General features: G+C 38.6%; 2 protein-coding genes across 3 annotated transcripts in view; one reads left to right on the plus strand and one right to left on the minus strand.

The window, feature by feature from the left end:
* Positions 1-7,889, minus strand: part of qtrt2 (queuine tRNA-ribosyltransferase accessory subunit 2) — a 25,090-nt gene extending 17,201 nt beyond the window's left edge. For both annotated transcript variants that reach the window (XM_041814006.1, XM_041814005.1), the window contains exons 1-3: positions 7,338-7,889; positions 6,364-6,419; positions 573-649 (exon numbers count right to left, since the gene is read on the minus strand). In XM_041814006.1, coding sequence (XP_041669940.1) covers positions 573-649; positions 6,364-6,419; positions 7,338-7,555 — 351 coding nt within the window. In that variant the 5' untranslated portion in view covers positions 7,556-7,889. The remainder of the gene's footprint in view (positions 1-572; positions 650-6,363; positions 6,420-7,337) is intronic.
* Positions 7,860-25,855, plus strand: part of ccdc191 (coiled-coil domain containing 191) — a gene marked incomplete at its 5' end in the record, with an annotated part of 20,463 nt that continues 2,467 nt past the window's right edge. Inside the window, 16 exons of the mRNA XM_041814700.1 lie at positions 7,860-7,919; positions 10,867-10,905; positions 11,076-11,211; positions 11,346-11,498; positions 12,837-13,015; positions 13,122-13,345; positions 16,166-16,313; positions 16,412-16,602; positions 16,762-17,017; positions 17,498-17,925; positions 20,517-20,608; positions 20,872-20,954; positions 21,053-21,154; positions 21,234-21,377; positions 22,888-23,040; positions 24,994-25,148. Of these exons, the coding sequence (XP_041670634.1) occupies positions 7,860-7,919; positions 10,867-10,905; positions 11,076-11,211; positions 11,346-11,498; positions 12,837-13,015; positions 13,122-13,345; positions 16,166-16,313; positions 16,412-16,602; positions 16,762-17,017; positions 17,498-17,925; positions 20,517-20,608; positions 20,872-20,954; positions 21,053-21,154; positions 21,234-21,377; positions 22,888-23,040; positions 24,994-25,148 (2,543 nt within the window). The remainder of the gene's footprint in view (positions 7,920-10,866; positions 10,906-11,075; positions 11,212-11,345; positions 11,499-12,836; positions 13,016-13,121; positions 13,346-16,165; positions 16,314-16,411; positions 16,603-16,761; positions 17,018-17,497; positions 17,926-20,516; positions 20,609-20,871; positions 20,955-21,052; positions 21,155-21,233; positions 21,378-22,887; positions 23,041-24,993; positions 25,149-25,855) is intronic.

Raw genomic sequence — 25,855 nt, forward strand, 5'->3', positions numbered from 1 at the left:
TGGAAAAAAAGGCTGTTGATGAAAAGTTTCAGTCATAGTTTTAGTTGATGAAATTAACACTGGTCTGTTGCATGGTATTTGTTTCACATCCATCTGGGTGAGAGCTCATAGTCTGTATTTGGGAAGGACAGCACCTTCCCAAAAAGATCTTGGATGCTAAAATCGAAAGAAAAAGAAAAAAAAAAAAAAAACAAAAAAAAAACAAACAAACAAACAAAAAAAAAAACTAGGAATGGAGGTAAGAAACTCGTAAGGAAAATACTGAGTGAAATGTCATGTGACATGTAGGTCTTTAACTAAACTGGTTCAATACAATAGGACTTCTTCATGCAGACTGTGCAGATACATTGCTTTGAAGTCCTTTTTGCAATCAAGAGGTTATACTTACTCCTAAATTCTGTTCTTTAAACATGGCCTGACTAGTTGTTTTCCTGATTCAATCATTTTTGTGAAGCCATTTCACTTATGAATTTAGCTACACATAAAACACAACTATGTGAGAATGTTGATGAACATCTCATCTGATATTGTGAATTAATTCTTAAATGTGGAATTATTCTTCTAAGTCTTACCTTGTTTGTAGTGTAACCTGTCGGGCAGCGGGTCGCAGGGTCATGCAGCGAGCAGTACAAAACCGTGTCATGAAGACCTGCCCAGAGCACAAAACAAAAGTCAATGCACGTTTGTGCTTTCACAACACCATAATTTTAAAAATGGACACAGTGTGAGAAAAAAACCAAACCAAACTGATGCCTATTTTGATATCATGGCATCAAAAATAGAAGAACTGAGCCCTCAGTATTGGGTTAAATGTAAGGAAGACTCAGTCACACTTGCTCAAATTCCACAAATACACTGATGTGTCTGTGGAATTTTTAGAGGTGTGAAAGAGTTTGCTTGCATTTATTGGTGAATTCAGTCCTCTCCCTTCACCTGTCTTATGAAAAAGTCTTCAAAGTATGGCAGAAGATGTGTGTTTTTCAAAGCTTCAGTGCTTTTTGATGCTACTGATCTTGAAAATAACAGATTTAATTATTTTTTTAAATCATGTGGGATTGAAAAGTATTAAGAGGTTCTACAACCTTTATGTGTGACATGCATATAGAAATGAAATCAGATAGTTCTGATTTAGGCAGGCCCAGCATGCAGTGAGGTGATGGGGTGAAATGCTTCATTACTTCATGTTAATGTGGAGACTCCAAGTCTGAGGAGAGGGATGAGGTGTGGCCTTATCAGTAAACGCAGCTGCAGCCGACGATCAAAGGTGCAAAAACAAAAGGCTACACGGCAGAAAATACTCTTATTAATTCTAATTATCCAATCACTGCCCTTCCCTTCTAGGACTTTACAAACAGAACTGGAGTAATCCCCTGACAGTTTACAACAAGTGGCGCTACAGTGATTACATTTCTAATTTTGAATTCTCTTGCCTGAAGCAGGATGAAGCTTACAGCAAAGCTGAATGAGGTCGCTCTTCTGGGGCATATAAATAAATATTTTTCTGGGCAGCAGCACTTTGTAGTCATGGACCTAATCAGCTTGCATAAATTGAACATAACATACAGTATATTTAGAGCCAATTGGCTCCAGCCTTCCCAATTTAACCAGAAGAAATTTATTCATACATCTTTAGCTCTTCAGAGTGAACGTACACTCTGTGCATGCATGACATTTACATCAATGCATTGGTCATACAACTGATGTTTTCCTTCTTTCAAATATGACAACTGCAAGGGGCTTAAATTACAATTACAGCAAGACACAACAGCAAAAAGGTTCATTTAAAACACCCCTTTCTTCCACTGCAGAAGATTACATGGTTATAAAGGATTCTGATTAGATTTCACTTCTTGTTTTTAGAGATGTTTTCTTAAAAAGGCTACAAAGGCTACTTCAGCCAAAGGAAACAGTCTGAGCAAAGCACAGTTCAAATGCCAGAAATATTAATACTGACGATGAGAACACATAGTGCCCCTGGAAATATATTTACACTTTATTTTCAACATTTATAAACGATCAGACACACAGGAATCTAAATCTGAAAATTGTGCCACATACTTCTGCAAGGGATTTCTTATGCTTTTTCTCACTTTTAGCATCATGCCTTGAAATATCTACCTTAACAGATTTTTGCCCAACATTTTCTCGTAAACGTATAAAAAAATTGAGAGATGGGGTCCAGACATGATCAAGATCAGAGACTGCTTGTGAAATGGAGACACCAACAGAAACTGCAGGTCAATCAATCACACAGTGAGGTCCTGTACCTACAGATTTTGCATCTAAAAAAGAGATTTGGCACACTAACCCTTACATTAACTTGAAACGCCAGATAAACTGTTTTATATGCCCATTACATAGGCTATATCACACTCATCCGGGAAATCTCCAATACAAAGTGGATGAAAAGGGCAGGACTCTACAATTAATCATCAGAGGGTGACTGGATTGATAAAAAGTGCTCCTATATTATGGCTTCATCTGAAATAATTGCTACATCAGCGGCGGCCATTGCTACTGGCTTGCAGTACAACTAAACCCTGTCTGAGTCATCGCCTCATTCTCCTCAAATGATGCCGACTAAGCCAGTCTAAGAACGGACCGGCATAATCGTTTCAGATTGGAGTTTTGCAAGGTGGATCAGTCTGATAACAGAAATGGAATCTTACCAATTTATCTGCTTTGCAGGGTTACCTTTACATTGTTTTTTAAAATCTAATTCCATTAAATAAAGAAAGTTGCTCCATGAAGTCAATGAAAACTATCACTAAAGATGCTAGTCAACTACCTTTTCCATGAGGAAGACAAGACTAAGACTAGACAAAAATAGATCTTTGGCAATATAAACTAATGAAAAGTAAGTTTACTTTTGTCAGGGAGTCTAAAACAAGACTAGAAAAAAAGTTCTGGACTGTTGGACATTCAAAGTCCATGATACTTCTCCACTTATATACAAGGTACAGTTCCGTGAGAAAATATGTGCCCCCTTTCTTCTTCCTGAATTTTTTGCAGCTTTATTGCACTTAGATGTTTCGGATCATCAAACCAATTTTAATATCTCACAAAGACAACCCAAGTAAAAACAAAAATGCAGTTTCTAAATGATGATTTTAATTATCAAGAGGGGACAAATCCAAACCTATCTGGCCCTTTGTGAAAAAAATTATTGCCCCTGAACCTAACAACTGGTTGTGCCACCCTTGGCAGCAATAACTGACATCAAACGTTTGTGATAATTGGTGATGAGCCTTTCACATCGCTGTGGAGGAATTTTGACCCACTCTTCTTTGCATAATTGTTTTAATTGAGCCATATTGGAGGGTTTTCCAGCATTAAGGTCACACCACAGCATATCATTTGGATTGAAGTCTGGACTTTGACTTGGTCATCCCAAAACCTTAATTTTTTTTTTTTTGAGCCAGGTGGACTCGCTGGTATATTTCAGGTCGTTGTCCTGCTGCATAAACCAAGAGCACTTGAGCTTGAGGTCATGAACTGATGGCCAGACGTTGGCCTTCAGGATTTTCTAGTACACGTCAGAATTCATTCTTCCACCAATCACAGCAAGTGGTCCAGGTCCTGAAACAGCAAAGCAGCCCGACCATCACACTGCCACCACCATGTTTGACTGTTGGCATGATGTTCTTTTTATCAAATGCTGTTATTTTTATGCCAGATGTAATGGGCCACACACCTTCCAAAGAGTTCAACTTTTGTCCCGTCAGTCCACAGAATATTTCTCCAAAAGTCTTGGAGAAAATCAAGATGTTTCTTGGCAAATGTGAGACGAGTCTTTGTGTTCTTTTTTGTCGGCAGTGGTTTTGGCCTTGGAACTCTCCCATGATGCCATTTTTGCCGAGTGTCTTTCTTATGGTCGAGTCATGAACTCTGACCTTAACTGAGGCCAGTGAGCCCAGAGTTCTTTGGATGTGGTTCCAGGTTCTTCTGTGACCTCCTGGATGAGTTGTTGTTGCACTCTTGGAGTAACTTTGGTTGGCTGACCACTCCTGGGACGGTTCACAACTGTTCCAAGTTTTCTCCATTTGTGGATAATGTCTCTGATCATGCTTTGCTGGAGTCCTTAAGCCTTGAAAATGGCTTTGTAACCTTTTCCAGTTTGATCGATTTCAATCACAATGTTTCTAATTTGTTCTTGATTTTCTTTGGATCGTGGCATGATGTATTTCTTTTTGAGCTCTTATAGCCTACTTCACTTTGTCTGACAGGTTCTGTTTAAGTGATTTCTTGATTCAACAAATCTGGCGGTTATCAGGCCTGGGTGTGGCCAGTGAAACTGAACTAAGCTTTCCAAGAACTGTGGTTAATCACAGTTAAGTCATGATTTAAAAGATATTAAAATTGGTTTGATGATTCAAAACATTAAAGTGTGATAAATATGCAAAAAAACAGAAATCAGAAAGGAGGCAGATACTTTTTCATGGCACTGTATATATATATATATATATATATATATATATATATATATATATATGTATGTATATGTATGTTAGTGATAGAGTGATTATTGGCCTGACTGATAATTGAGGACGATATTTGGCATTTGGCTGATTACCAGAATCTGCCTTTTATTTTATCAATTAATAAAGTTTATTAGTTGAAAGGTGCACTACTTTGATTCCACAGTAATAAGTGTTTTCCCCTCTGGCTTTATTATCAATCTCCACAATCTCAACAAATGTCCTTTATACAATATAATCTGGTCGGCTAGATATCACATGAGTGCCAGTCAATAACACTTAAGCCTTGGTACCACTGACACAGTGAGTGTATGACATCACTTCTTGTTTTCCTGCTTCCCCTGCATTGCTTTGTGCTGTTTCTCATGCTGACAGAGCTAGGGCTAAATTTGCTTTCCTTTTAGTGACAGTGCAGTTCTATTTTGCCAAGACTCAATAAATGCATATTGGTTCCAAATATTGGTTATCAGTCTCATGAACTACTAATAATTGATATCAGCCCTGAAAAATCCATATCAGCTGACCCTTAATACGTATATGTATAAATTTTACTATGTGGCTTATCAAAGTGTTAGTCCTGTGACTGACTGGTGACCAGTCCATGGTGTGCTCCACCTTTTGCTCAGTGGTAGCAAGGATTGGTTCCTCTGCAACTCCAAACAGTATAAGCGGTAGTAGTTAAAGGATGAATAACTGATTGCTAATTAAATTAGTTCAAAGAAAATAAATGCCTTGGACAAAAGTAAAGACTAAAATGTGAGGACTTCTTATTGACTAAAACAGGCCTAACGTGTTTTTGAGTTTTTGTTGACTAAATCTAGACCATCCATTTCATTCCACCCAAATCAGAACAAGTTGGCTCATTTTCTCAATAGTTTCTATTAGGGGTGCACGGTAGGACGATCTCAGATCATGAAGAAACAGAACGTATCGGCGATCTTCTAAAGCTGTTTTATTGTAGAATCGTCCCTATTACTTCTAGCTCTTTGCTCCCTCTCGCCCTCCCCTTCTGCTTCCAGATGCAGCAGTGGTTCATACTGCAAATGAAAGTGAAACTCAAGATTTAGTCCTTTTAACCTGTCTTATACAACGCTGAGTCTTGATTCTCTGAAGTGCAAAAAAAACTATTTGCACGATCTGCACAAGCTTAAGAACGAAGAGAGAAGAACCATACCACGGTCAGCGGAGTAAAGTGTGGCAGAGGCAGATAGCCTACTGTTGTTGTAACTGTTACAACCAACATTGTTTAGCTTTCCATTGTTTTCCCCAAGTTATTAACAAGCCAAGCAGGTAAACGTCAGGATAATGGAATCACAAGGGGAAACTTTAAAATATCAGCATCTTTTTACGGAGGGAGGCAGTGACGTCCGCGAGGTCCAGACATCAATCGTTGTTAGGAAATGTTTCTTCTGACGCCAAGAGTCTACATCAATTTTAAACAGTATTTCATCCGAGTGAACTTAAACTTAAGCTTTAACATTAAAAAACTGTTTAGTAAAAGATGGACTCTGCTGTCAAATAATATGCATCCGTTACATTGTATACTCAGTAAAAACATTTTGCCATTATCAGCCCCAGTAATTTGGCCAATATAAGGCAAAAAAAATGTATCCGTACTCAGTTGGAATCTACTCATCATTCTACAAATGTAGATAAGGTTTAAACACTGCTGTATGATGCTGGATGTCTGCCTAGTTTGATGCCTTTCTAGTGCTGCATTAGTGAAAATACAAAGATTTCATGATTTTCAGTTAGTTAATACATTCATAGTGGGTTACCATTTCATCAATACTATCTGTCTATGCTGGAATATGATTAATTATTCTTTGAAAGATATCGATAGAGGAGTGAGAGGAGGCATAAAAATGTGTTTGATTTGAAGTACCTGCAAACGTGAGGAAGCCATTCTTAAACTCCTCCAGCACTTCCTGGTGTTCTGCTCTGGAGAAGAAAAAAAAAAGATGCATTTGGATTCAGAATTTCAGAGCAAGGCTGGACTCAGAAAGCTGGCTGGGGACGTGACCCTAATGTTTGAAAAACTGCTGCAAAAGTGCCCTCTTGTATGCCCACTTAGTAGACAAAATTTGAAAGTGCCCTGTAAGAGGAAGAAATTTACCAAAGTGCCCTTTCAAGTGCCCTCTAAGTGGATGAAATTTGACAACTTGCCTTCTTAAGTGCCATCAAAGAGGACACATTTTGCCAAAGTGCCTCTCAAATGCCCTCTAAGTGAACAAAACATCCCAAAGTGCCCTCTAAAGTGCTCTCTAAATGAAAAAAGACTTTTAAAAAAAGCCCTTTTAAATGCCCTCTAAGTGGAAAAAAAATGACAAAGTGTCCTTGTAAGTGCCCTCTACATCAACCCTCTTAAGTGCCCTTAAAAGAGACAAATTTCAAAAACAGCCTCGTACACAACCTCAAAGTGGAAAAAAATGGCAAATTGCCCTCTTCAGTGCCCATAAGTAGACAAAAATTGACACAGTGCCCTCTTACATTCCCTCTAAATAGACCAAATTTGGCATTGTGCCCTCTTAAGTGCTGTCTAGGTGGACAGAATTTGGTGAAGGGAAAATAGCGCTCCTTGGTATAAAGTTAGTCTTTACTGACAACCTCCCGTGTGTCTTTGTTAGAAAAATGGTTAAATTGATCTGAATTCCTTATCTGTTTAATTACACAGGTGTGGTATGTATAATCATAATACAAACACTACATCTTAACCAGGGTTTCTGTTTGAAAACTTTTTGAACAAGGGTGCCCTACTGCACACAGCAGGTGGCCCTTTCATATTTTCGCCCCTGCCCCTCAGACATCCTCAGTCCGCCACTGCTTCAGAGTTGGTTAAGAGTGATGAATTTAACTTACATACTAGACAGGGTGACCTGTGAGACAGAGGGAAGTTTACTCAGGGTGTGCAGAGTGTCCTGGGTGAGGTGGGGTACTGTGCCGAAGTGAGTGTACAGCAGACAGCCCGGGACCTCCAGAGAGTGCTGTCCCATCCGGCCGAGTCCAGTCAGGACACCCAGCCGACTTCTTCCCTGGACCACTCGGGACAGCTCCAGCTTCATCCTGCTGCCAGCCATAGGAGCAGCCTCGGTTTCTGTGTTCTCACGGGCGTTTGAAGCCTTCAATCACAACGAGTTTGAATAGCGGTATACTAGCTTCCGATGAATGGCAGTGGACCTAACATGTGAATTAGCCACGTAGCTAGCTAGCCTACTCACGTGTTAACTCTAGTCTTTCATTTTCCGAGTCGAGGCATTTACTGCGTTTAAACAACAAAAGTCGAGGAACACTACGCATTTAAATAAACCCTGGCTTGAATCATGAACGTCTTTTAATTAAAAATCATCTTTCAAGACCTTAACTAAAAACCCAACCGTTTGACTGGAACTACAAGTCGAGGAAATATGTCGTCATCACTGTGCGCGTGGTACAAAACCGCAAGTAAGTGCTGTACCTCTTTTGTCAGACAAAAGCATAAAATTGATGTTTGTTTTGTCGATAAAAGCATTTGTAAAATGTTTCTTAATGTTTTTTTTAATTTGAACATTTTTTTTTTTTTGTTTTCTACATTTACTATCAAACGAATTTTTAAGTTATATAGAGGAGCGAGTGGCGTTGCTATGGTTACCAGAGAAGCGCCCAAACGACAAACAGTTTAGTGGGACACGTAATCCTGAAAAAGCCTTCTGAACGCTAAAAGTAATCTAGAAAAGGGGTAATTTACTACATTACCCAGTATCATATGTACCTGACCGAAGCATGTGGCTGTGCTTTGGCTCTTTGTTGTGACTTCTGAACATCTTCTCATATATTCCAACACTGGTTGGCAAAAATTGCTTTTAGTGTTAGCTTCGAGGAGGATATTGTAACGCGAGTTGGAACTCGATAAGAGAGACGGCGTCTATCACTAAAGATATGACGTTCCCAGGTCACAATCCTCACCTGTTCAACTGGAGGAGGCTCGGCAAGAGTAAGACACTTGCACATACGGTAGGCCTATAAACCCTTGAATCACTTCTAGATTAACATTTATAAAGTTTTTGAGATGTTTCTGGGGGAAAATAATTAAACTGTGACCTATATTTCCGCAGTTTAAAGCTTCATCTTTCACTGTCTATAGGGGAATGCAGTTTGAAGTCACGCGTTTTTATGTTTTTATTTTGTCATACACAGTTATATGCCCAGTCCACATGGGCTTCATGCCTTCGGCCAAGAATTTAAACAAACCAGGATAAAACTGCATGGTTGTTGTTTCAGTGTAATAAACCAGAAAAAAAGGATGAAGACAAACAAACTGGAATATTAATTAAACACATTAACTAGCTTGTCTTCTCAAGCTTTTGAGACAATATTAGCAAGTTTAAACATCAAATTTAGACAGCTATTCCAGTTTTTGCTCATTGGTCAACTCACATTTTTTGATAAGCTATTTCATGAAGCACTAACTCTCTTGGGTCCAGAGGTGGAAAGAATACATGACTGTTGTACTCAAGTAAAAGTACAGTTGCTTTGGTTAAAACTACTCAAGTTAAAGTAAAACAAACTGATGAAGAATATGCATACCTTTTAGAAGCACCTAAAGTTGGGAATTCCAACTCACTGGATAACTTCACTCATGGTGCAAATGTGTCTTACATCAGAAACAACACAATAGTTTTTGCCGCAACAGCGGTTTTGGGTTGTGGTGTGGGATCATTCTCCCTCTGTGTGCTACTGTGTAGTCAAGAAAAACGACAGAAAAAGTACAATAGTATTGCACTCAAGTAAAAATGCAGTAACTCTGGTTAAAAAATACTTAAGTAGGCATAAAAGTACTGATTTAAAATATACTCAAAGAAGTACAGTTACTGCCAAAAACTGTTCAATTTGAGTTGATGTAATTAGTTACTTCCCACCCCAGCTTAGGTCATACAGTGCAGAAAAAGGGACTTACGTTAAACTTCACCAAGAGCTTCTCTTTCAGTGAATTAACATCACAACATAGATTATTCCAGTAGATATATAACATCAACCTCCTCAAACATAGAGTAAGGCTCATCAGTCCATGGGGGATTATTTTCTTTACATTTCTCTGTTGATTCTATCCTCTGGTATCTTGATTTGTTTTTTTTAATTCCACATTATTTCACATTTGTTTCCCAACTAGGAGCAGAGCCAGGAGATTTGATATCTGGGGCTTAGCCCAACTGAGGAAGATCTGGGGACATTCTACCTAGAAATTGTTTATCAGGCAGTTATATGCACTATTTTTAAGCAATTTTGAATAGGCCTACATATGTAGATATATGACGGCAACAAGTCCACATAATTTGGGTAAAAATAAATTTTATTTTACTGTTTATTTTACAGTTAAAATCATTCTCTAGAACCAAAATTTTTTATATGTTAAGTATCAAGTGCACCAGTGATGAGTATTGAAATGAAGAATCAATATCTGTGTTGTAATTCAGACCAGTAGGTATTGGATGTGTTGGTACTGGTACTGTGTCTGTACTGGATGTCAATACTCAACAGGTTCCAGAGCTCTTCCAGCAGAATCAGAGACATCATATCCCAGCTGCATGAGTTGTGAATTCATCAAGAACGAAACCCAAGTATTTATATTCCCCAGCATATTCTAAATCAATTGAACCAAAGGAAAACATTTTGTGCTCCTTTTAGTACCTCTTTTTCTAAAGTTCATTATTTGTGTTTTACTCTGATTTATTTCCAGTCTCCACATGTAGGCCTAACACCAGGATCAAACTAGGTGTAGCCTCAGATTCAGCAAGTAAGATTATATTATCTGCATATCTGCATATCATATAATACCTAATTTAACATAATCAAGGATATGAATTGTCCTTTTTAATCTGTATAGCTAAACCATCCACAATAATGCTTCTTTCATCCAGTTTAGCTTTTCAGATCATTTCCCCAGGATTATATAATCCCCTCGAGTGCTTAAACTTGATTGTAAAAAAGTCCCTAATGGATTTATGAATTCAGAAGAGGCACATCAGTGTTAATACTATGTATGAAGGCATGGATCATGTCAGGGGACGAATGTCATACAAATGGCCTTTCAGACACTCACATGCCTGCGGTGTGAGACAGAGATAGCTGAATTACTGTGTTGAGCACTGACTCCTGCATGTCTGGGATATGATTTTGAAGTAATCTGCTGATTTAAAGCGACAGCTTAGCTTTCCTGTGAAATAATCCGCAGACATCAGGGATTGGCTCAGACTTTAATTTGCACACCTGGGTTTACAGCTCAAGGTGTCTGAAACCTATGTAGGCATTTTATAGCGAGCAAAACTGGCCACAAAAAATGCATCTTTATAGACCTTGGTGTGTCATTTCAAGTTGCACTTACTCCTGGATATGTTTTTTCTTTTATGGACAGATACATGTGAAGAATGACGATATCGATCAGTGGAGGAAGGTGAGGAAACTTGCACTTGTGCAGCTGTTAGCCCATAAAAGCTGTTTTTGTATCACTGTAATCTAACTTTGTTTGGGATTAAATTTGCTTGAAATTTTCTCTGTTTTCTTTCACCGAACAGTTTATAATGAATAATCTAATTAATTGATATGTTTGTTTCTATTCTGCAGCGTGTGGAGATGGCCTCAGAGTTTGCTGTATCTGAAGTCTTCTCCCAAAAGAAACCTCATTCGGGCACCAGCAGTCTCTCCATGCCTCTGCACAGCTCGGACCAGTTAAGAGACCACGATGACGCTTACGGTGAAGGTAGGTCAGCCCGTGGAAAAAAAATAACAAGGTGTCACAGGAGAATTGTTACCTTTATAGGAAAGGGTTCAGTCAAGGTGGCAGCCTAATAGAAAAAAATAACATGTATTTTTTGGTTGTTTTTTTTCTCACAGCCCAGGCTCTTCTTGGAGATTGGCTGGGCTCCAAGTTACGTCTGGAGCTAGAGATGGAGGAGGAGGATGACCTGATGTCCTCCGCAGGGAGGAGAAGCCCTGCTGCCCTGGCTAGTCCTCAGCCTCCTATCCCAAACTACAACAACTTTGAAGGTTCCATATTAATTACATTTTTTCACATCCTTTTTATGTATGGTTCATCGTTTTGATTATTTGAGACAAGTTCAAATTTGACTACCTTTGCAATATTTTCTAACAGGGCAGGTTTACATTTGGCATCACAAGCCAGCAAAGAGGACATGGTTCATTTCAGTCCCTGTGGACCAGGGGGTACCCCTTATCTCTTTATTGCTTTTATCCTAAACATGAATAGCTGTTTTCTGACAAAAATCTCATTCTGCTTTATACCTCATTTTACTCTAAATGTAAGGGGACGTACACCCTCCAAAAAGCTCAACATTTTTCTCGTCAGTCCACAGAATACTATCCCAAAAGTCTTGGGGATCATCAGGATGTTTTATGGCAAATGTGAGGCGAGCCTTTGTGTTCCTTTTGGTCTTGGAACTCTCCCATTGATGCCAAACTGCCCAGTCTCTTTCTTTTTGTTGAATGATGAACACTGATGTTCAATGAGTCAAGTTAGACCTGCAGATTTTTACATGTTCTGGGTTCTTTTGTTACCTCTTGGATAAATCTTTGATGCACTCCTAGTGTAACTTTGGAAGGCAGGCCACTCCTGGGAAGGTTCCCCACTGTTCACAGGTTTTCTCCATTTGTGAATAATGGCTCTCACCATGGTTCACTGGAGTCCCAAAGCCTTAGAGATGGCTTTGTAACCCTTTCAGACTATCAATGACTTGGCATGATTGTTGCATGATGGGTTGCTTTTTGAGACCTTTTAGCCTATAGTAACCATTAAAAGCATTTGACCCATTGGATGTTTTACAATGTTTTTAATTTTTTAAATCAATCATAGTCAATATAATTTGACTTTGACTTTGACAAAAAAGTATTTACCCCCTTGGATGTTTTACCCTTTAATTGATTTTATAAATCAATAATGGGCAATATAATTTGGCAAAAACTCTTTAATGCCAAAGTGAAAACAAATTTCTACAAAGTAATGTAGATTATGTAAAAATATGTAGGGTAAAAAGTGATCATCCAACCTCTTCATCACATTAGAATGAATGACGTATACCTGTGTTGAATATGCTAGATTAAAATGGCTTGTAATGCTGGTTTAGAATGGCTTATACACATGCTGAAATGCTGATTTAGGGAGTAATTGTCTCTTAAATTTTTCCCTGAGCTATATGCTGCTTTTACTTCTGCAAGTTTCCTACAAGCAAAGGAAATCAAACTTCCACCTAATTGTGTACTTTTCAAAATTTCAGCAGTAGCAGAGATTTAAAGTGTCAAGTTTACGGGATAAAAAGTCACTGACAATGCTTTCTCAGCTGGTGTGTAACACTGCTCTCATACTCACAGATCTTTACAACTGCCTGGCCGAAGAAGAAGAGCACCGTGCTGTTAGCAGCTTCCTTCAGGACCTGATGGAGCAAAAGGTGCTGGACTCTAGGGTGATGGAGGAGCTTGCTCTGGATGTCGGACAAACAAGACAGAAGTTTAGAGACCCGATCGTTACCATGGAAGCCCGCCATAGGAAGGTATTTCATTTACAAATTCCTCATCACACAGAGGAGATAAGAATCAAACAACATGTGAAACAAAGTCCTTTATAATTACATTAATTATCTGTGATTATCTCTGAAGGTGAGAGAGAACAGGGCTCAGCGGGAGGCTGAGAGGCAGAGGCAACAGAAAGAGAGGGAGGCTCTGCAAGGGGCGAGAGAGGAGGCTAAAAGGAGGGCGCAAGAGGAGGAGAAGAGGAAGAGGCAGGAGGCACAGAGGCAGGAGGAGATGGTGCAGAAGGAAATGGTGAGGCTGCGGCGTCAGATGGAGGAGAGAAGAGGCCTGGAGCAGATGGTTCGACAGAGGTATGATAACCAATCCCCTCTGTTGAGATGGTTTCAAAAATTGCTCATAGCTGCCTCAGCCCCCTCTCATGATTGCAGCATCCTGTATGGGATCTGGTCTGCTTCAGTGGTTATCCGTAATCTCCTCAAAAGTGAGTCTGCAGTGTGCCAGCTCTCTGGCTCAAACTATTATTGTGTTAGTGTCCCTGTAGAAGGACTGGTGGGTAAACTCTGTGAGACAATAGTCCTTGGTGTGCTCTTGTCACAAACATCCTCTGAAAGGACAGTCACTGTTTATTATCCTTTCAACTACAAAGAGAATACACTGTTTGGCTGACTATTTATATATGAGTTGGAATATTTGATGGTAAAGTCCTGAAAAACTGTGCCTGAGTACAGTTAATTCAGGCTGCAACTGTTTGACATTGGTAATGACTTTTAGAATGGCTATAAAAGGTGAAATATGTGGCATTCTTAATATTAAGATAGCAAAAATTAGATATACCCTATGTGTGTATATATAGTGTAGTAGAGGGCTGCATTGGGAGCAGGGTCCTGTGGGATGTAAATCTTGTGAAAGCAGGCAGTCTTGTGGGTGGAAACGGTGGACAAAAATATTGCTGCTTGTTCTTGATGGTCCTTAAAAGCTAGTGCTCACTACTCATAAAATTAAAAAAGTGACATTGAAAAGGGGATTAATGTTGGGCTTTTTACAACACTGTCACAAGGCAATTGTGCTATGCTGGGATTTTCATTCATAAATGAGGGGATAAGCAACAACAGTGGAAAATAACAGAACTTTGTCAAACACACGAAAAAGTTCTGAAATAGCCTGCAGTGCAGTAGATACATATTTGGCTTGTTTAGATGAGAAGATACACCTGCTCCATGCTCCTGGATCAAAATCAGCTCCCTTCAAAGACAAAGCACTCCTTCCTGCTCATATCAAATAAGATAAACTGGGAGATGTGTCACACTTTGCTGTTGGAGGCATTCACTGATGCATCATCAAATACTGCTGCTGCTTTTCAGCTGTAGTGCAGCAATCAAACAGTGTGATGCTTTGTAAAAGCTATGAACCTGATTCACAAAACGACTGCGCCCACTCAAACTTTGTGAATAAGTCAAAAAGCCTCTATTTGGAAGTAATGATTTCCTGAAAAAAAGAATATAGTTGAACCCTCTGGGTTTGTTTGTCTCAGCTCTGTGTTCACACTGAAGGAATATCACTTCCCTCAGCTTGTTCATGTTTTACTCAGTGGCTCAAAGATATGTTTTTTGGCATGTACCCCTCCCTCTCTAACTGTTGGGAACAATCTGGGGGAAGACAGACAGCCCTGACAACTAGTCATTGTAAGGGAAAGGACATTTGATTGCAAAACTACAACCAAAAGACTTTCCAAACAGATTTTTTTTATAACTAAATTAGTTTTGATGTGTATCTTAACTTAGAAATTATGGCAGGAAATTGATTTCAGATGTTTATCTGCTACTCTTTGCATCACAGACACTTGCTGCTGAAACAAGGGGGAAGTGTGGATGCAGGAAGTGCATCCAAAGTGTACAAATTATGCTGAAAATATGGTCGGATCTTTGAAAAAAAAATCTTCGCCTTTGTATGAGACCAAGACAAAACCAAGTAAATATTTAGTTTATTACAAGGGGAGACAGCCTTTCAGAAGATGTCTTTAAGGCGCAGTGTGTAATATTTAGCCATGTAGCATTTAGCAGAAAAAAAAATTGTAAAAATGAACCATAATATGCATAAATATACCAAGTTAGTGTTTAATCACCTGAATATATAAACTTTTACTCAAAACTCTTTATTCATATAGGGAGGATCCCCTCCATGGAGTCTGCCATCTTGGATTTTTGCAATTTTCATGTTTCTACGGCACACAGAAGAGAGCAAAAAACAGAAAACATTTTTAGATTCCACTGGTTGTCACTGTCACCATCAGAAGTGTGCATCACAATCTAAAATCTGATTGCTTAATGATGCCAATACTCCCCAGTTTTACACACTGCACCTTTTAGACCCATTTTGACAACACTGATTGAGTACCTAAGGTTATTTATTTATTATAAGGAACAGTACTCAATACTGAACATTCAGACCCCCTTCAGTATTTCCAATTCTCATATGTTGCAGAATGATGCTATAGTAAAAAAAACAAAACAAAACATTTTTATTCTCATTAATCAGAATTTTAGATTTTTTTACAGACTTATTAAAGAAAGTGAAATATCTCATTTACATAAGAATTAAGAACCTTGGCAAAAACAATTAAAATTAAAATTTATTTCCTCCCATGTCTCTGGATCTTTGCTGAGATGTTTCTACACCTTGAAACACCTTATAGAGAGGTGTTTTCTTTTCCAAATCATGTCCAATTTATTTTACCATAGGTGGGCTCCAATCAAGGCATAGAAACATCTCAGCAAAGATCCAGAGAAGTGTGAGGAACCTAAGCTAAATTTAAAGTGTTTTTGTAAAGGGTCTGAATACTTATGTCAATGTGATGTTTCCGTTTTTTGTTTTAATAAATTTGAAAAAAAATCCAAAATTCTGTTTTCACTAGGTCATGAAGGGATACTAAGTATAGATTACTGAGAAAAAAATATATTTTTTTCAATTGCACCATAACAAAGTTGGAAGAAGTGAAGGGTGTCTGAATACTTTCTGAGTGCACTGTAACTGAAAAGTATAATGTTTTTAATGACACTGTTTATTTGATTTAATAATATTTTTATGGGTTATGTTTTTTTTAATCTGTTAGTATCTTTAATCCTTTTGTCCTGGTAGATTTACATTTAAGTAATGGCATGTTTATTCTACAGGGAAAGGGAGAGAGTTGAAGGGCAGAGGGCAGCAAGAAGCTTCCAGTCAGTTCCTCCACTTATAGAGCAGCAGCAGCAGAAGCGGGACACAGAGCAACTATATAGAGAAGAGAAAATCAAATGCAAGGTTCAAATGCTTGACCTCAAGGTGAAAGCCTGTTGTTACTACCTGGGAGTAGGTTTTGTCATTTGAGCTACAATTGTAATAATGCAGATTAGCTAACTTTTGGGCCTGCATGTTTTTAGTTTCTGCACAGGCATTTCTCTGCATGGTATTCTTTAGTGTTGGATCAAAGGCTGCGTTTGGGTAAAGCCATGGCCCTGTGTGACTGGAAGAGGCAGCTGAGGGCATGGCGAGCATGGCGGACTTTGGCGTGGGCTCAACGGAGGCAGCGAGAGGTGGCCAGAACAGAGGAGGAGCTACGAGCTGAAAACAGGCAAGAGCTAAAAAGGCAGTATGATAAAACCTGCCATTTACAAGTGACACGATGGGAAAGCTACCTAAAATAAAAACAGCTAAGACTTTATTTCAAAATATTCAGTTACCACACAAATATTTAAGGTTGAAAACACATCACATGTCTCATAAACTGCAGACAATGCCAGCTGGCTGTGGAGAGTGACCGGAGACGGTTATTACGGCGATGCCTGAATGAGTGGCAGCTGTGGTGTCGGATGGAAAAGGAGCAACGAGATCTTTTGGCCCAGCAGAAGGCGACACGGCGCAAGATGGCTGCCTTAATCAGTGCTGCCTCAACAGGCAAACTCATGGCCACAGAAACCCCAAAACATGAGCTGATAATGGCACCTCCTGAGGCTGCTGCATCTGTTGAGCCAGAAACAACAAATAAGGTGAGGGGTGCTCTGAAAAGTCCTCATTATGCCAAAAGTTTGGGTCTAAACTGAACAATAGAGTTGTTTACAAAAATCCCCTCTCTACTTGGGATGACCTGAGAACTTCTCAGCATGTCTTCAGAAACAACAGGTTGTTTCCTGCTGAAGGAATCATGATTCTGGAAAGAAGAAGTTAAAAATTGCAGTGGATTGGAAGGTATAGTTTAGATGGAAAGCAAAGCAGAGAAATATAAGAGGTGTAGAGGTGCTAGGGCCCAAGAGGCAAATGAAACAGGACTAGATGATGATATTGAACTTGCAGGAATTAGTAGTGAAAGGTCAAACGAGTGCTGCTGCTCATGTACTGTATATCATGACTCCTGGGGCTCAGTTAAGATGAAAAGCTTGACTTCTCCCCTTGGATTTTTCCTACAGACATTCTTTTTTATAAGTCTATATTCCCCCATCTGCATTTCTTCTCTCTTTCCTACCCTGAAGGAAGATCATCACAGGTCAGGAACTTTGGCCCCTCACGCCTCCACAGTGCATCAGAAAACAACCCCTCTAGGTGCTGTGACGCATCCCTCTCAGCCATGGCAGGTGACCCGACATCATGTAACACTGACCGCTGCTGAGCTCCATGAGGCACAGAAGAAAGGTGAGGGCAAGGGTGATGGCGTTCCCTTTCTGAAAAAAACAGGGTCGCTGGGCAGCAGGTTTGAGAACAGACACGCCGTCCAGCAGCAGATCATCACACAGCAGAGGAAGCTGCTAAAGGAGCAACAGGAGCAGATAGCCCGACTGAAGCAGGAGCAGAGCATGACCAACCTGGAGCTGGAAATGGAGAAAACAGCTCAGCTTACCCAGCTTTCAGTGCTCAGAGGCCAGAAAGCAAAGAGTCAAATGACTGGGCACACAGAGAAGAGGTGGGTTTGCTTTACTTCAGTAAAATTTAAAGCCATTTACATTTAAATTTAAATGTGAGTTAAAAGGTGTTTCATAATAATATTCATAAATATGATTAAAAAAGTAATCGGTAAGTTTGCTTTCACGTAAACCATTAGCAGAAGGGTTGTGTCTTTTTACATAGCAAACATTGATTAAGTATTTAAATTGTGCAAAATAATCTACTAGATTTGCTGATGAAGGTTTATTAATTAGCATTCTTTTACAGATTTCAAACTATGGGCATAATATCATGCAGACTTTACAGATCATTCAAAGTTTTGACTGGGACTCTTTTTTAATGCAGTTTTTTATCAGCGCAAAATTTGAAAATAAGTCAAAATGGCTGCTTTTGTAGTTCCAGTGTTTATATAATGGATTAGCCTGTTCGTGCTACAACCTGGAGATCCTAGTGTCATGTTTAATCATGGCTTATTAGAGATTTAAGGCCATAGATAGGCCTTTCAGACTGGCAGGGCTCCGTGCTGGTTCCAGTTCCTGAACCTAATTTTGAAATGGCTGGCGCAATCAAACAGGGAAAAAAAATGTTTCTGAACCTGAAAAGTTGGTTCTCAGCTGGGACCAAAAATATTTGGTTCTCTCTTGGAACCGTGTCATCATCAGAGGGTGTGTCATTTTCTAGGTTGTGAAGACGAGTAGAAAATGGAGAAAAAGTTGTCTGCTGGAGAGACAAAATGTTTGGTTGTGATCTGGGCATCGACAGAATTCCAGGTGAAGCTGGAGAGTAATACAAGGAAGAGCAAGTTATATGCCGAACTCGTGGAAGAGATAGCAAAGGCTGGGTTCACCAGAACACCAGACCAAATAATTAATTAATTTGAGAAACTGGAGAAGGAATACTAGGACAGCAGCAAGGACTTGGGCAAAAGTGGAGCTGGATGTGGTGATACATGTCCATCATGTCCTACCACTTTGGTTCTGCTTAAACTGGTGAGAATGCCAGAACCAGAACCATGTCTATCTGAAAACGCAATGTGTGGTCTCCATTCCTTTTTCATGTTTAAAACACAGACTAAAATACACTCAATTATACCAAGATGAAAAACAGTTCCCTCAAGTTACTATGCTTGTCCTATTGATAGATTTTTTTTTTAAATAATTGATTAAAGGCCTGGATGGTGATTTGAGGGTGGGAGAAAATAGGCTGTTAAGTTGACCCAAATTCGGTTTAGACAGCGATTTCAATATGGAAGCCACCGCGGATTGGCTTCAAAAGCTGTATGAGTCTGCCTATTGTAAGCAGACGGCTGATCTTTTTACAGTCTATGATCATATGGTATCAAATCATATCCTATAACATTGTATCCTGTCCTGTCCTATTGTATTGCATCTTATTGTATAGGTTCAGTACACATCGTATTATATTTTATCAAATCATATCGTATCATATCGCATATCGCATTAGTATCATTTCACATTATATAATATTGTCTCGTCATGTCTAGTATTGCTGCCAATCGTATCCTAAAATTTCATTTCCATTGTATTGAAACGTCGCCCCCTGCTGGCCATACCATATCTGATTCCCACACCTACTGGAGAGAGCATTAAAGACAAAATAATGTGTTAGTTAAAGATGAGAAACTAGATTATTAAAATTACCTGAACTACTAGTAAGGCCTATAGCATGGGTTGATGTCACAAATATCAATATTTGCAACAATTCCTGTCAATCTTAGACTTTGCACAGAACAAATTATCCAGATGGCAATGATTTGGATGATTAGGTAACAGCTTTAAAAAATATTATTCGCTCAAGTTTAATCTTTTTAATTGAAGCAGCTTCGCATCATCATGATGCTGCAAAATCAGTGTAGCTTCATGGCAGATAGGGTTTTATTCCCATTCAGACATTAATTTTAACAGCTGTCCAATCAATAATCAGTGATTAATTTCTCCTAAAATATGTATAGGTATCTCTCTTTGGATAGTAAAAATAGGAGGCTACCTCACTTCGTTTTCAACAGTGCTGAGTAACAGAGAATAAGTTGGCATGTCACTGTGTGAAAATCTGAATGGATAAATGGGGTTGAAAGAATTTTTAATGAAAAAGGCAGCCTTTTAAGGTGATTTCTAGTATGTATAGTGCAGACACTTGTTCTCAGCAGCAACACTGAGGTGAATCAGGGTAAAAGTCATTATCTGTTAATAGCTTTCCCTTCTGAATACAGCTCACACAGGAGCAGGTACAAAGAATCAGCTACAGAGAGAGTTTGCAGGGAGTATAGAGCTGCAGTCAGGAGGTTGTGCAAAATGCATTATTTTTTTCATTTATTATTCACTTACTCATATATTTCAAACAAAGTGGGCTTTCAAAGAAGTCTGTAAAACCTTGAACGTACTTTGTAACAGCTTTTATAAGTCAGAAGGAAAAAGTTTTAGCACCTCATTGGAATTCTTTTTGAGATTCAGGCCAGTCTGACACACATTGGCTGAGTTTCCATTTAGTTAGTGCCTGGTGAAATGTTTCAGTCAATGATCAGGAACATGTCAGGGTACAGGCAGGGTTATGACCTAGCTGTGTTTCTGACTTGGGCTGTTTCTGTTGCAGGGTAAAGGGAGCTAATGGAGAACAGGAAGGTCTCTGTGAACCTCCGAGGAAAGCAGTCACACAGCAGACATGTTCACATCCGATCATCACGGGTCAGTCTCCAAGGAAACTTTAATATATTCCAAAAATGTGGCAACAGAATGCCTGTGCCTTTGACAACATAACTCTGTGTCACATATGTTTGAGGAATAATTTGCATTTATATAAAAAAGCCTTAAGGTCCGTAGTCCTTCAATAACTGCATTGATATGATGTGTACCCTGACTTCAATTACATGTTCTAAATATAAAGGGCAAAAATATCCAATCACATCAAATATTCACTCAATAACTCACCTTTGTTCCTCTCCCTAAAGCCATGGAGTCTCGCGCACGCCAGCGTGCAGAACGGAGGAAGGAAATTGAGGAACTAAAACGAAAGAAGGAAGAGGAAAAACTGGTACAATATATTAAAGTTATTCTCTTGTTTTGAAAGACAAGTATGCCTGAAACATTGAGGGAATAGCACAAATTCAACCTGAAGATGCATCTTTCCAGGCTGAGATGAAAGCAGCTGAGGAGCAGAGGCAGAGAGAGGAAGAGGAGGAGAAACGCAGAGCAGCAGAGAAGAAGAGAGAGGAGAGACGACAGGAGAGGGAGGTGAGATATAACTGGGTTACATTAAACACCTGAGACATCGCAGAGTATTCAAAAGGTTTCACTTTTTCCCTGCATACAGAGAGAAGAGGAGAAACGGAGGCAACAGGAAAAGCAACAGGAGCTCCTGAAGTTGGCCCGTCAGCACTACCACAGAAACTTGCTTCTACGCAAAGGCCTGGCACCTTGGATACGCCTCATTCAGCTCAGACAGGCCAACATACAGGTAATTTACCTGTCTGCTATTAGCACTTTAAGAAACACACATTTTTGCATTATGTTTGTAGAGGAAAAATCGTATTTGGACAAGAAACTGTGCCAGGGGTATTTCAGGCTCTCAATTCTGACCTTTAGTGGTAAGTGAATCTGAAGAATAAAAAGCCCCCTGGAAACCACAGTAGTCTCAGGTATCATCATGTTTGGAGGCATCCACTTAAAGGCTGCTTAAAGCATCATAAATACAGCAGCTGGGTGTTTATCATGGCTCATAGTCTGATGAAGGACATAACGCCTCCATGTATTCTTATGAAGAGAGGCTTGTTTAGATTTCTGTCAGAGGAAGATTACTAAATCTAATCTGATGAGGATTTTAGGAATTCAAAGAGGATTAAACAGTCTTATTGTTTTCTTGATTATTGTATTGCTGTTGCTTAAACATAAGTTTTAGGAAGAGGCATTTTCAAGGTATGGAAATTGGTTCATTATTAGAATATTTTCCCCCTTTATCCGTTCTCCTGTTTGCCTCAGCTGCTAGTATTTATGCCTCCGTGCAGCGGTGGTCAAGGCCAGTAGGTTTTCAGGCTGGCTGTCCATCTGGGCCTTCTTTTAAGGTATTTTCCTCAAACTTTACACGTGTCCATTCTGACATAAAGATGATCTGATTATAGGCCAAAGTCATTAGACCTCATGGTCATCTCTTGCTCGATAACATATTACAAGGTCATTGCAATATGTATCAATCTGACCTCTGTACACTTAACTAGTTCTTTAATCCTAAGTTTGTTATAAAACATGCACCTACACATTGAAGACATGTGATTCCTACCAACCACACTACTAAAAACCCAGCCCTCTCCCAGACCCATTTTACTTCATCACTTTAAAGTTGAATACCTCATGGAGGTATGACTGCCAGGTAGTAGTTCTTGTTGCAATTGCTTTTCATCCCTATTTTCTGTATGGAATTTTCTTCAAAAGCCTCCTTTTTTAATCTTTTGGTAATTCATTATGCTCCGTTATTTTGATAGTCTGAGGGCCTGCTTTATAAAGTTGATAATTACTGTAAGAGACCATCAACCACATGGCACCCAATCTAAAACATCTAAAATGTTTATAATTGAAGTAATGGACAAACTGGCTTCAGTGAAAAAATGCTCAGCATTTAATCAAGCATCCTGTGCCAAATGCAAAGCTACAGGACACACTCATCATTTTGGACACTAACTCAAACAAACAAGACAGAGGGAAGAGGCATGTGAAACATCTCTGTAGCCACACTCCCTTTTTAGTATCACCATGTTGTCTTCAAAATGTTCCTGTGTTCACACTACCACACAAAACCTCCTGTGCATACGTGTTAGGCAGATAAATACAAATCCCTCTCGGAGCGTGAGTTGCGGTTGAAGACAGGCAGCTCGTCATTTGACACCGCTCCATTGTTTCAACCTGGCACATACTTTTGAGTTTGGATGCATTCATCAGTGCGTATCGGTGCTTTTCTTTTCAATCCTCGCCAGCTGGCAGACAGTCACCACAATCTCTTCCTCCTGAGGCGCTGCACACAAGGCTGGCTGCAATCAGCAAGAGAGTCCCTGTCTGAGAAGGAAGCTTCTGCTGACCGACTTTACCAGCACTTTTTGCTTCAGAGGAGCTTAAGCTGCTGGAAGAGAGTGTGTATACACAACGCACATAACACACACACAGTCATCCACGCAGCTACTCAGACAAGATTGCAGTCTTCCCATCTACTACAGGAGACTTAAAGCAACACCTTTTTAATGTCCAGTTCTGCCTCAAGTATGAGGTCCCTAATCTTAAATGAGAAGTTTGGATAATTCTCTTACATATTTATAAGCGTGAAATAATAATATTTACATAAAGAAACAGTGTATTATGATTTTAATAAATGAAAAACCATAAAACAAGAAGGCAATAATGTGACATAGACACAAGAAAAGGGGAAAAAGCAATAAAAGAAGCAGTAGAAAACAAGAAACAATAAAAAAAGTAGGAAATGCAAGATAGAAACAATAAAACAAGATTATATTGATTAGAAAAATAGAGGCAGAGAGCAATAAAAACAGAAACAATAAAGAGAAAAAGGAATACAGTTTGATTAAACTGTAAAAGACAAAAGCAAAACAAGATAAAGAAAAATTAGAGATATAAATAAATATGGGAAAATATTTTTCAAATCTAGATAAAAGCAATAAAATGAGAAAAAAATCTTTCCAAAAACAAGAAACAAACAAACAGCCAACAAAATAAAAGCAACGAGAAACAGAAAGCAATAAAACCACAAATGAATTTTAAAAAGGAGAAAAACAACAAGAGGTTTAGAAATACAAAAGAAAAACACAAAAAAACAAGTTTAAAGCTTTTACACAAGATGATAGCAACAGAGTCAACCAATATATGAAAGCAATAAAACAAGATGAAAGTAAAACAGAGTGGTAAAAACAGAGTGGTAAAAACAATTAAAAAGTTTTAGAAAATAAAAAGCAAAACAAAAAAAGACCAATAGGAAAGAGAAAAAGGTACAATAAAAGCAGAAGGTAGAAACAATGAGAACCAAAAGTGCTAAAGCAAGATAAAAACAATAGAAAAGAGAACGAAATGAAACAAGATGAAAGCAATAAATTTAAAACTATAAGAACATTTTTGTTTAATGATAAAGAAAGAAAAAGCAACAAGTTTTGTAGATGAGGTGGGATTGAATCCTTATAAACTGTTATTCTCAGCTACAAAGTGTAGGCAACATGGTTGTGTGTATACTGTAATTGCTGTAGACAAAAAGCCATCCAACACTGAAAAAATAAAGAGAAAAAAAAATGCAATGAAACAATACCAAACAATAAAAAGAGGAAATCAAAAAATATGATTAGTACTAAGATATAGTATCAATAAAGGAAATAAAGCAGTAACTCTAGATAAAGGCAAAAAAGAGAAAACCATGGACAAGAGACAATAAAAACAGGCAAAAAAGAAACAAAAAAAGAAAAAGTAAACAATACAAAAGCAATAAAAGACAGAGAGGATATAAACAAAGTAATAAAACAAGATAAACCATCTACAAATTGGAAAAGAGACATGCAATAATAGAGAAACAACAAAAAAAAAAATTAAGATTAAGGCAATTAAACAAGATAAAAGTAATAAAAAGGACAATCAATACAGAGATATAAGCAATAAAGTAAGTACCACAGCAAGGTTAAAACAATAAAAAGAAAAAGGTAAAACAATATAAAAGCCAAAACATAAAAGAGGCCAACAGGAAAAGGCACAATAAAAGCTGGAGGGGATAAATAGTGAGTACAAAAACATTAAAACAAGATGAAAGCAATAAAATTAGATAGAAACAGTAAAAGAATAGAAAAAGTAATGAAACTAGAGCAATAAAACAAGTCAATAGAAATTTAAAACTATGTTTTTTTTAAATTAGGGGGGAAAAAAACACCACAATTAGATAAAGGCATGTAACAGCAAGTTTTGTTGATAAGATGGGATTTAATCCCGATAAACTGCAATTTAGATCACTTCAAACAAAGTATGGACAACATGGTCATGTTTAATTCTGTTGTCACTATCAGATTTCTTCTCTGAGTGAGTGTTGCCTGTTTCAGCTAAAGGACTGGCAGATGATTCAAGAAGAGAGAGCTGAGCGTTTCTATCGCACTCGCACTCTGAGGAGGTTTCTGCTTGCACTGCTGGACCATGTGACCCAGGAGAGGCTGCTGGAGTGGGATCGTCAGGAACTGTCTGAGGAGCACAATAACAGGTTTGATACCCATGAATTTCCCATATGTTGACTGTGGATGCCGCTGCGGGTCCCAACACAGCCCCAGAAACGTTTACCCCTAACATGTCTCAAATGAAAAACTGACCTCAGAGCATGCCAAAGTTTGATATTGATATTTAAAATCAGAGAAATTTGATAAAAGTTTAGCAAAATAAAAAATTCTCAAATTTCTATCAAAGACCGATTTCTATCAAACAGACACAAAGCCTCTTCTATAAAGGAAGTTTAAAAGTACACATCATGAAAACCCTTTTTTTTCTTTTTTGTATTTTTGCACATTTATTTGTGTATCCAGAGTCCCAGGTCTTTACCCAGTTCTTTGTTCATGGCTCTCTATGTCCAAAATCCGTCGATTAGTTCAAAATTTATGTTCACTGTGACATCACAGTGAGCCGTTTAATAACACCTGTCCTTCACCTGGCCTTACCTGCCCTGTTAGCACACAGCTGTACTCATGCCAGCACACCCTGTGGAAGAGGAAGGCGAGGTGAGAAGGAGCTCATTTTAAAAACCTCCCCTTATGCTTGATCTAAATTCTGACCAAAGCACAGGATAGACATTTCATTTAGACCACAGAGGACTGAGTTAGAAGGTGGGAAAGAGAGATGACATGTCACCTTTAATAAATTCAAGGAAACATGACAAAATGAGACACTGGAACATTTGAGTAAGATCTCAAACTGTGC

The sequence above is a fragment of the Cheilinus undulatus genome, linkage group 19 (assembly GCF_018320785.1).
Source record: "Cheilinus undulatus linkage group 19, ASM1832078v1, whole genome shotgun sequence".
In the NCBI taxonomy this organism is placed as follows: Eukaryota; Metazoa; Chordata; class Actinopteri; order Labriformes; family Labridae; genus Cheilinus; species Cheilinus undulatus.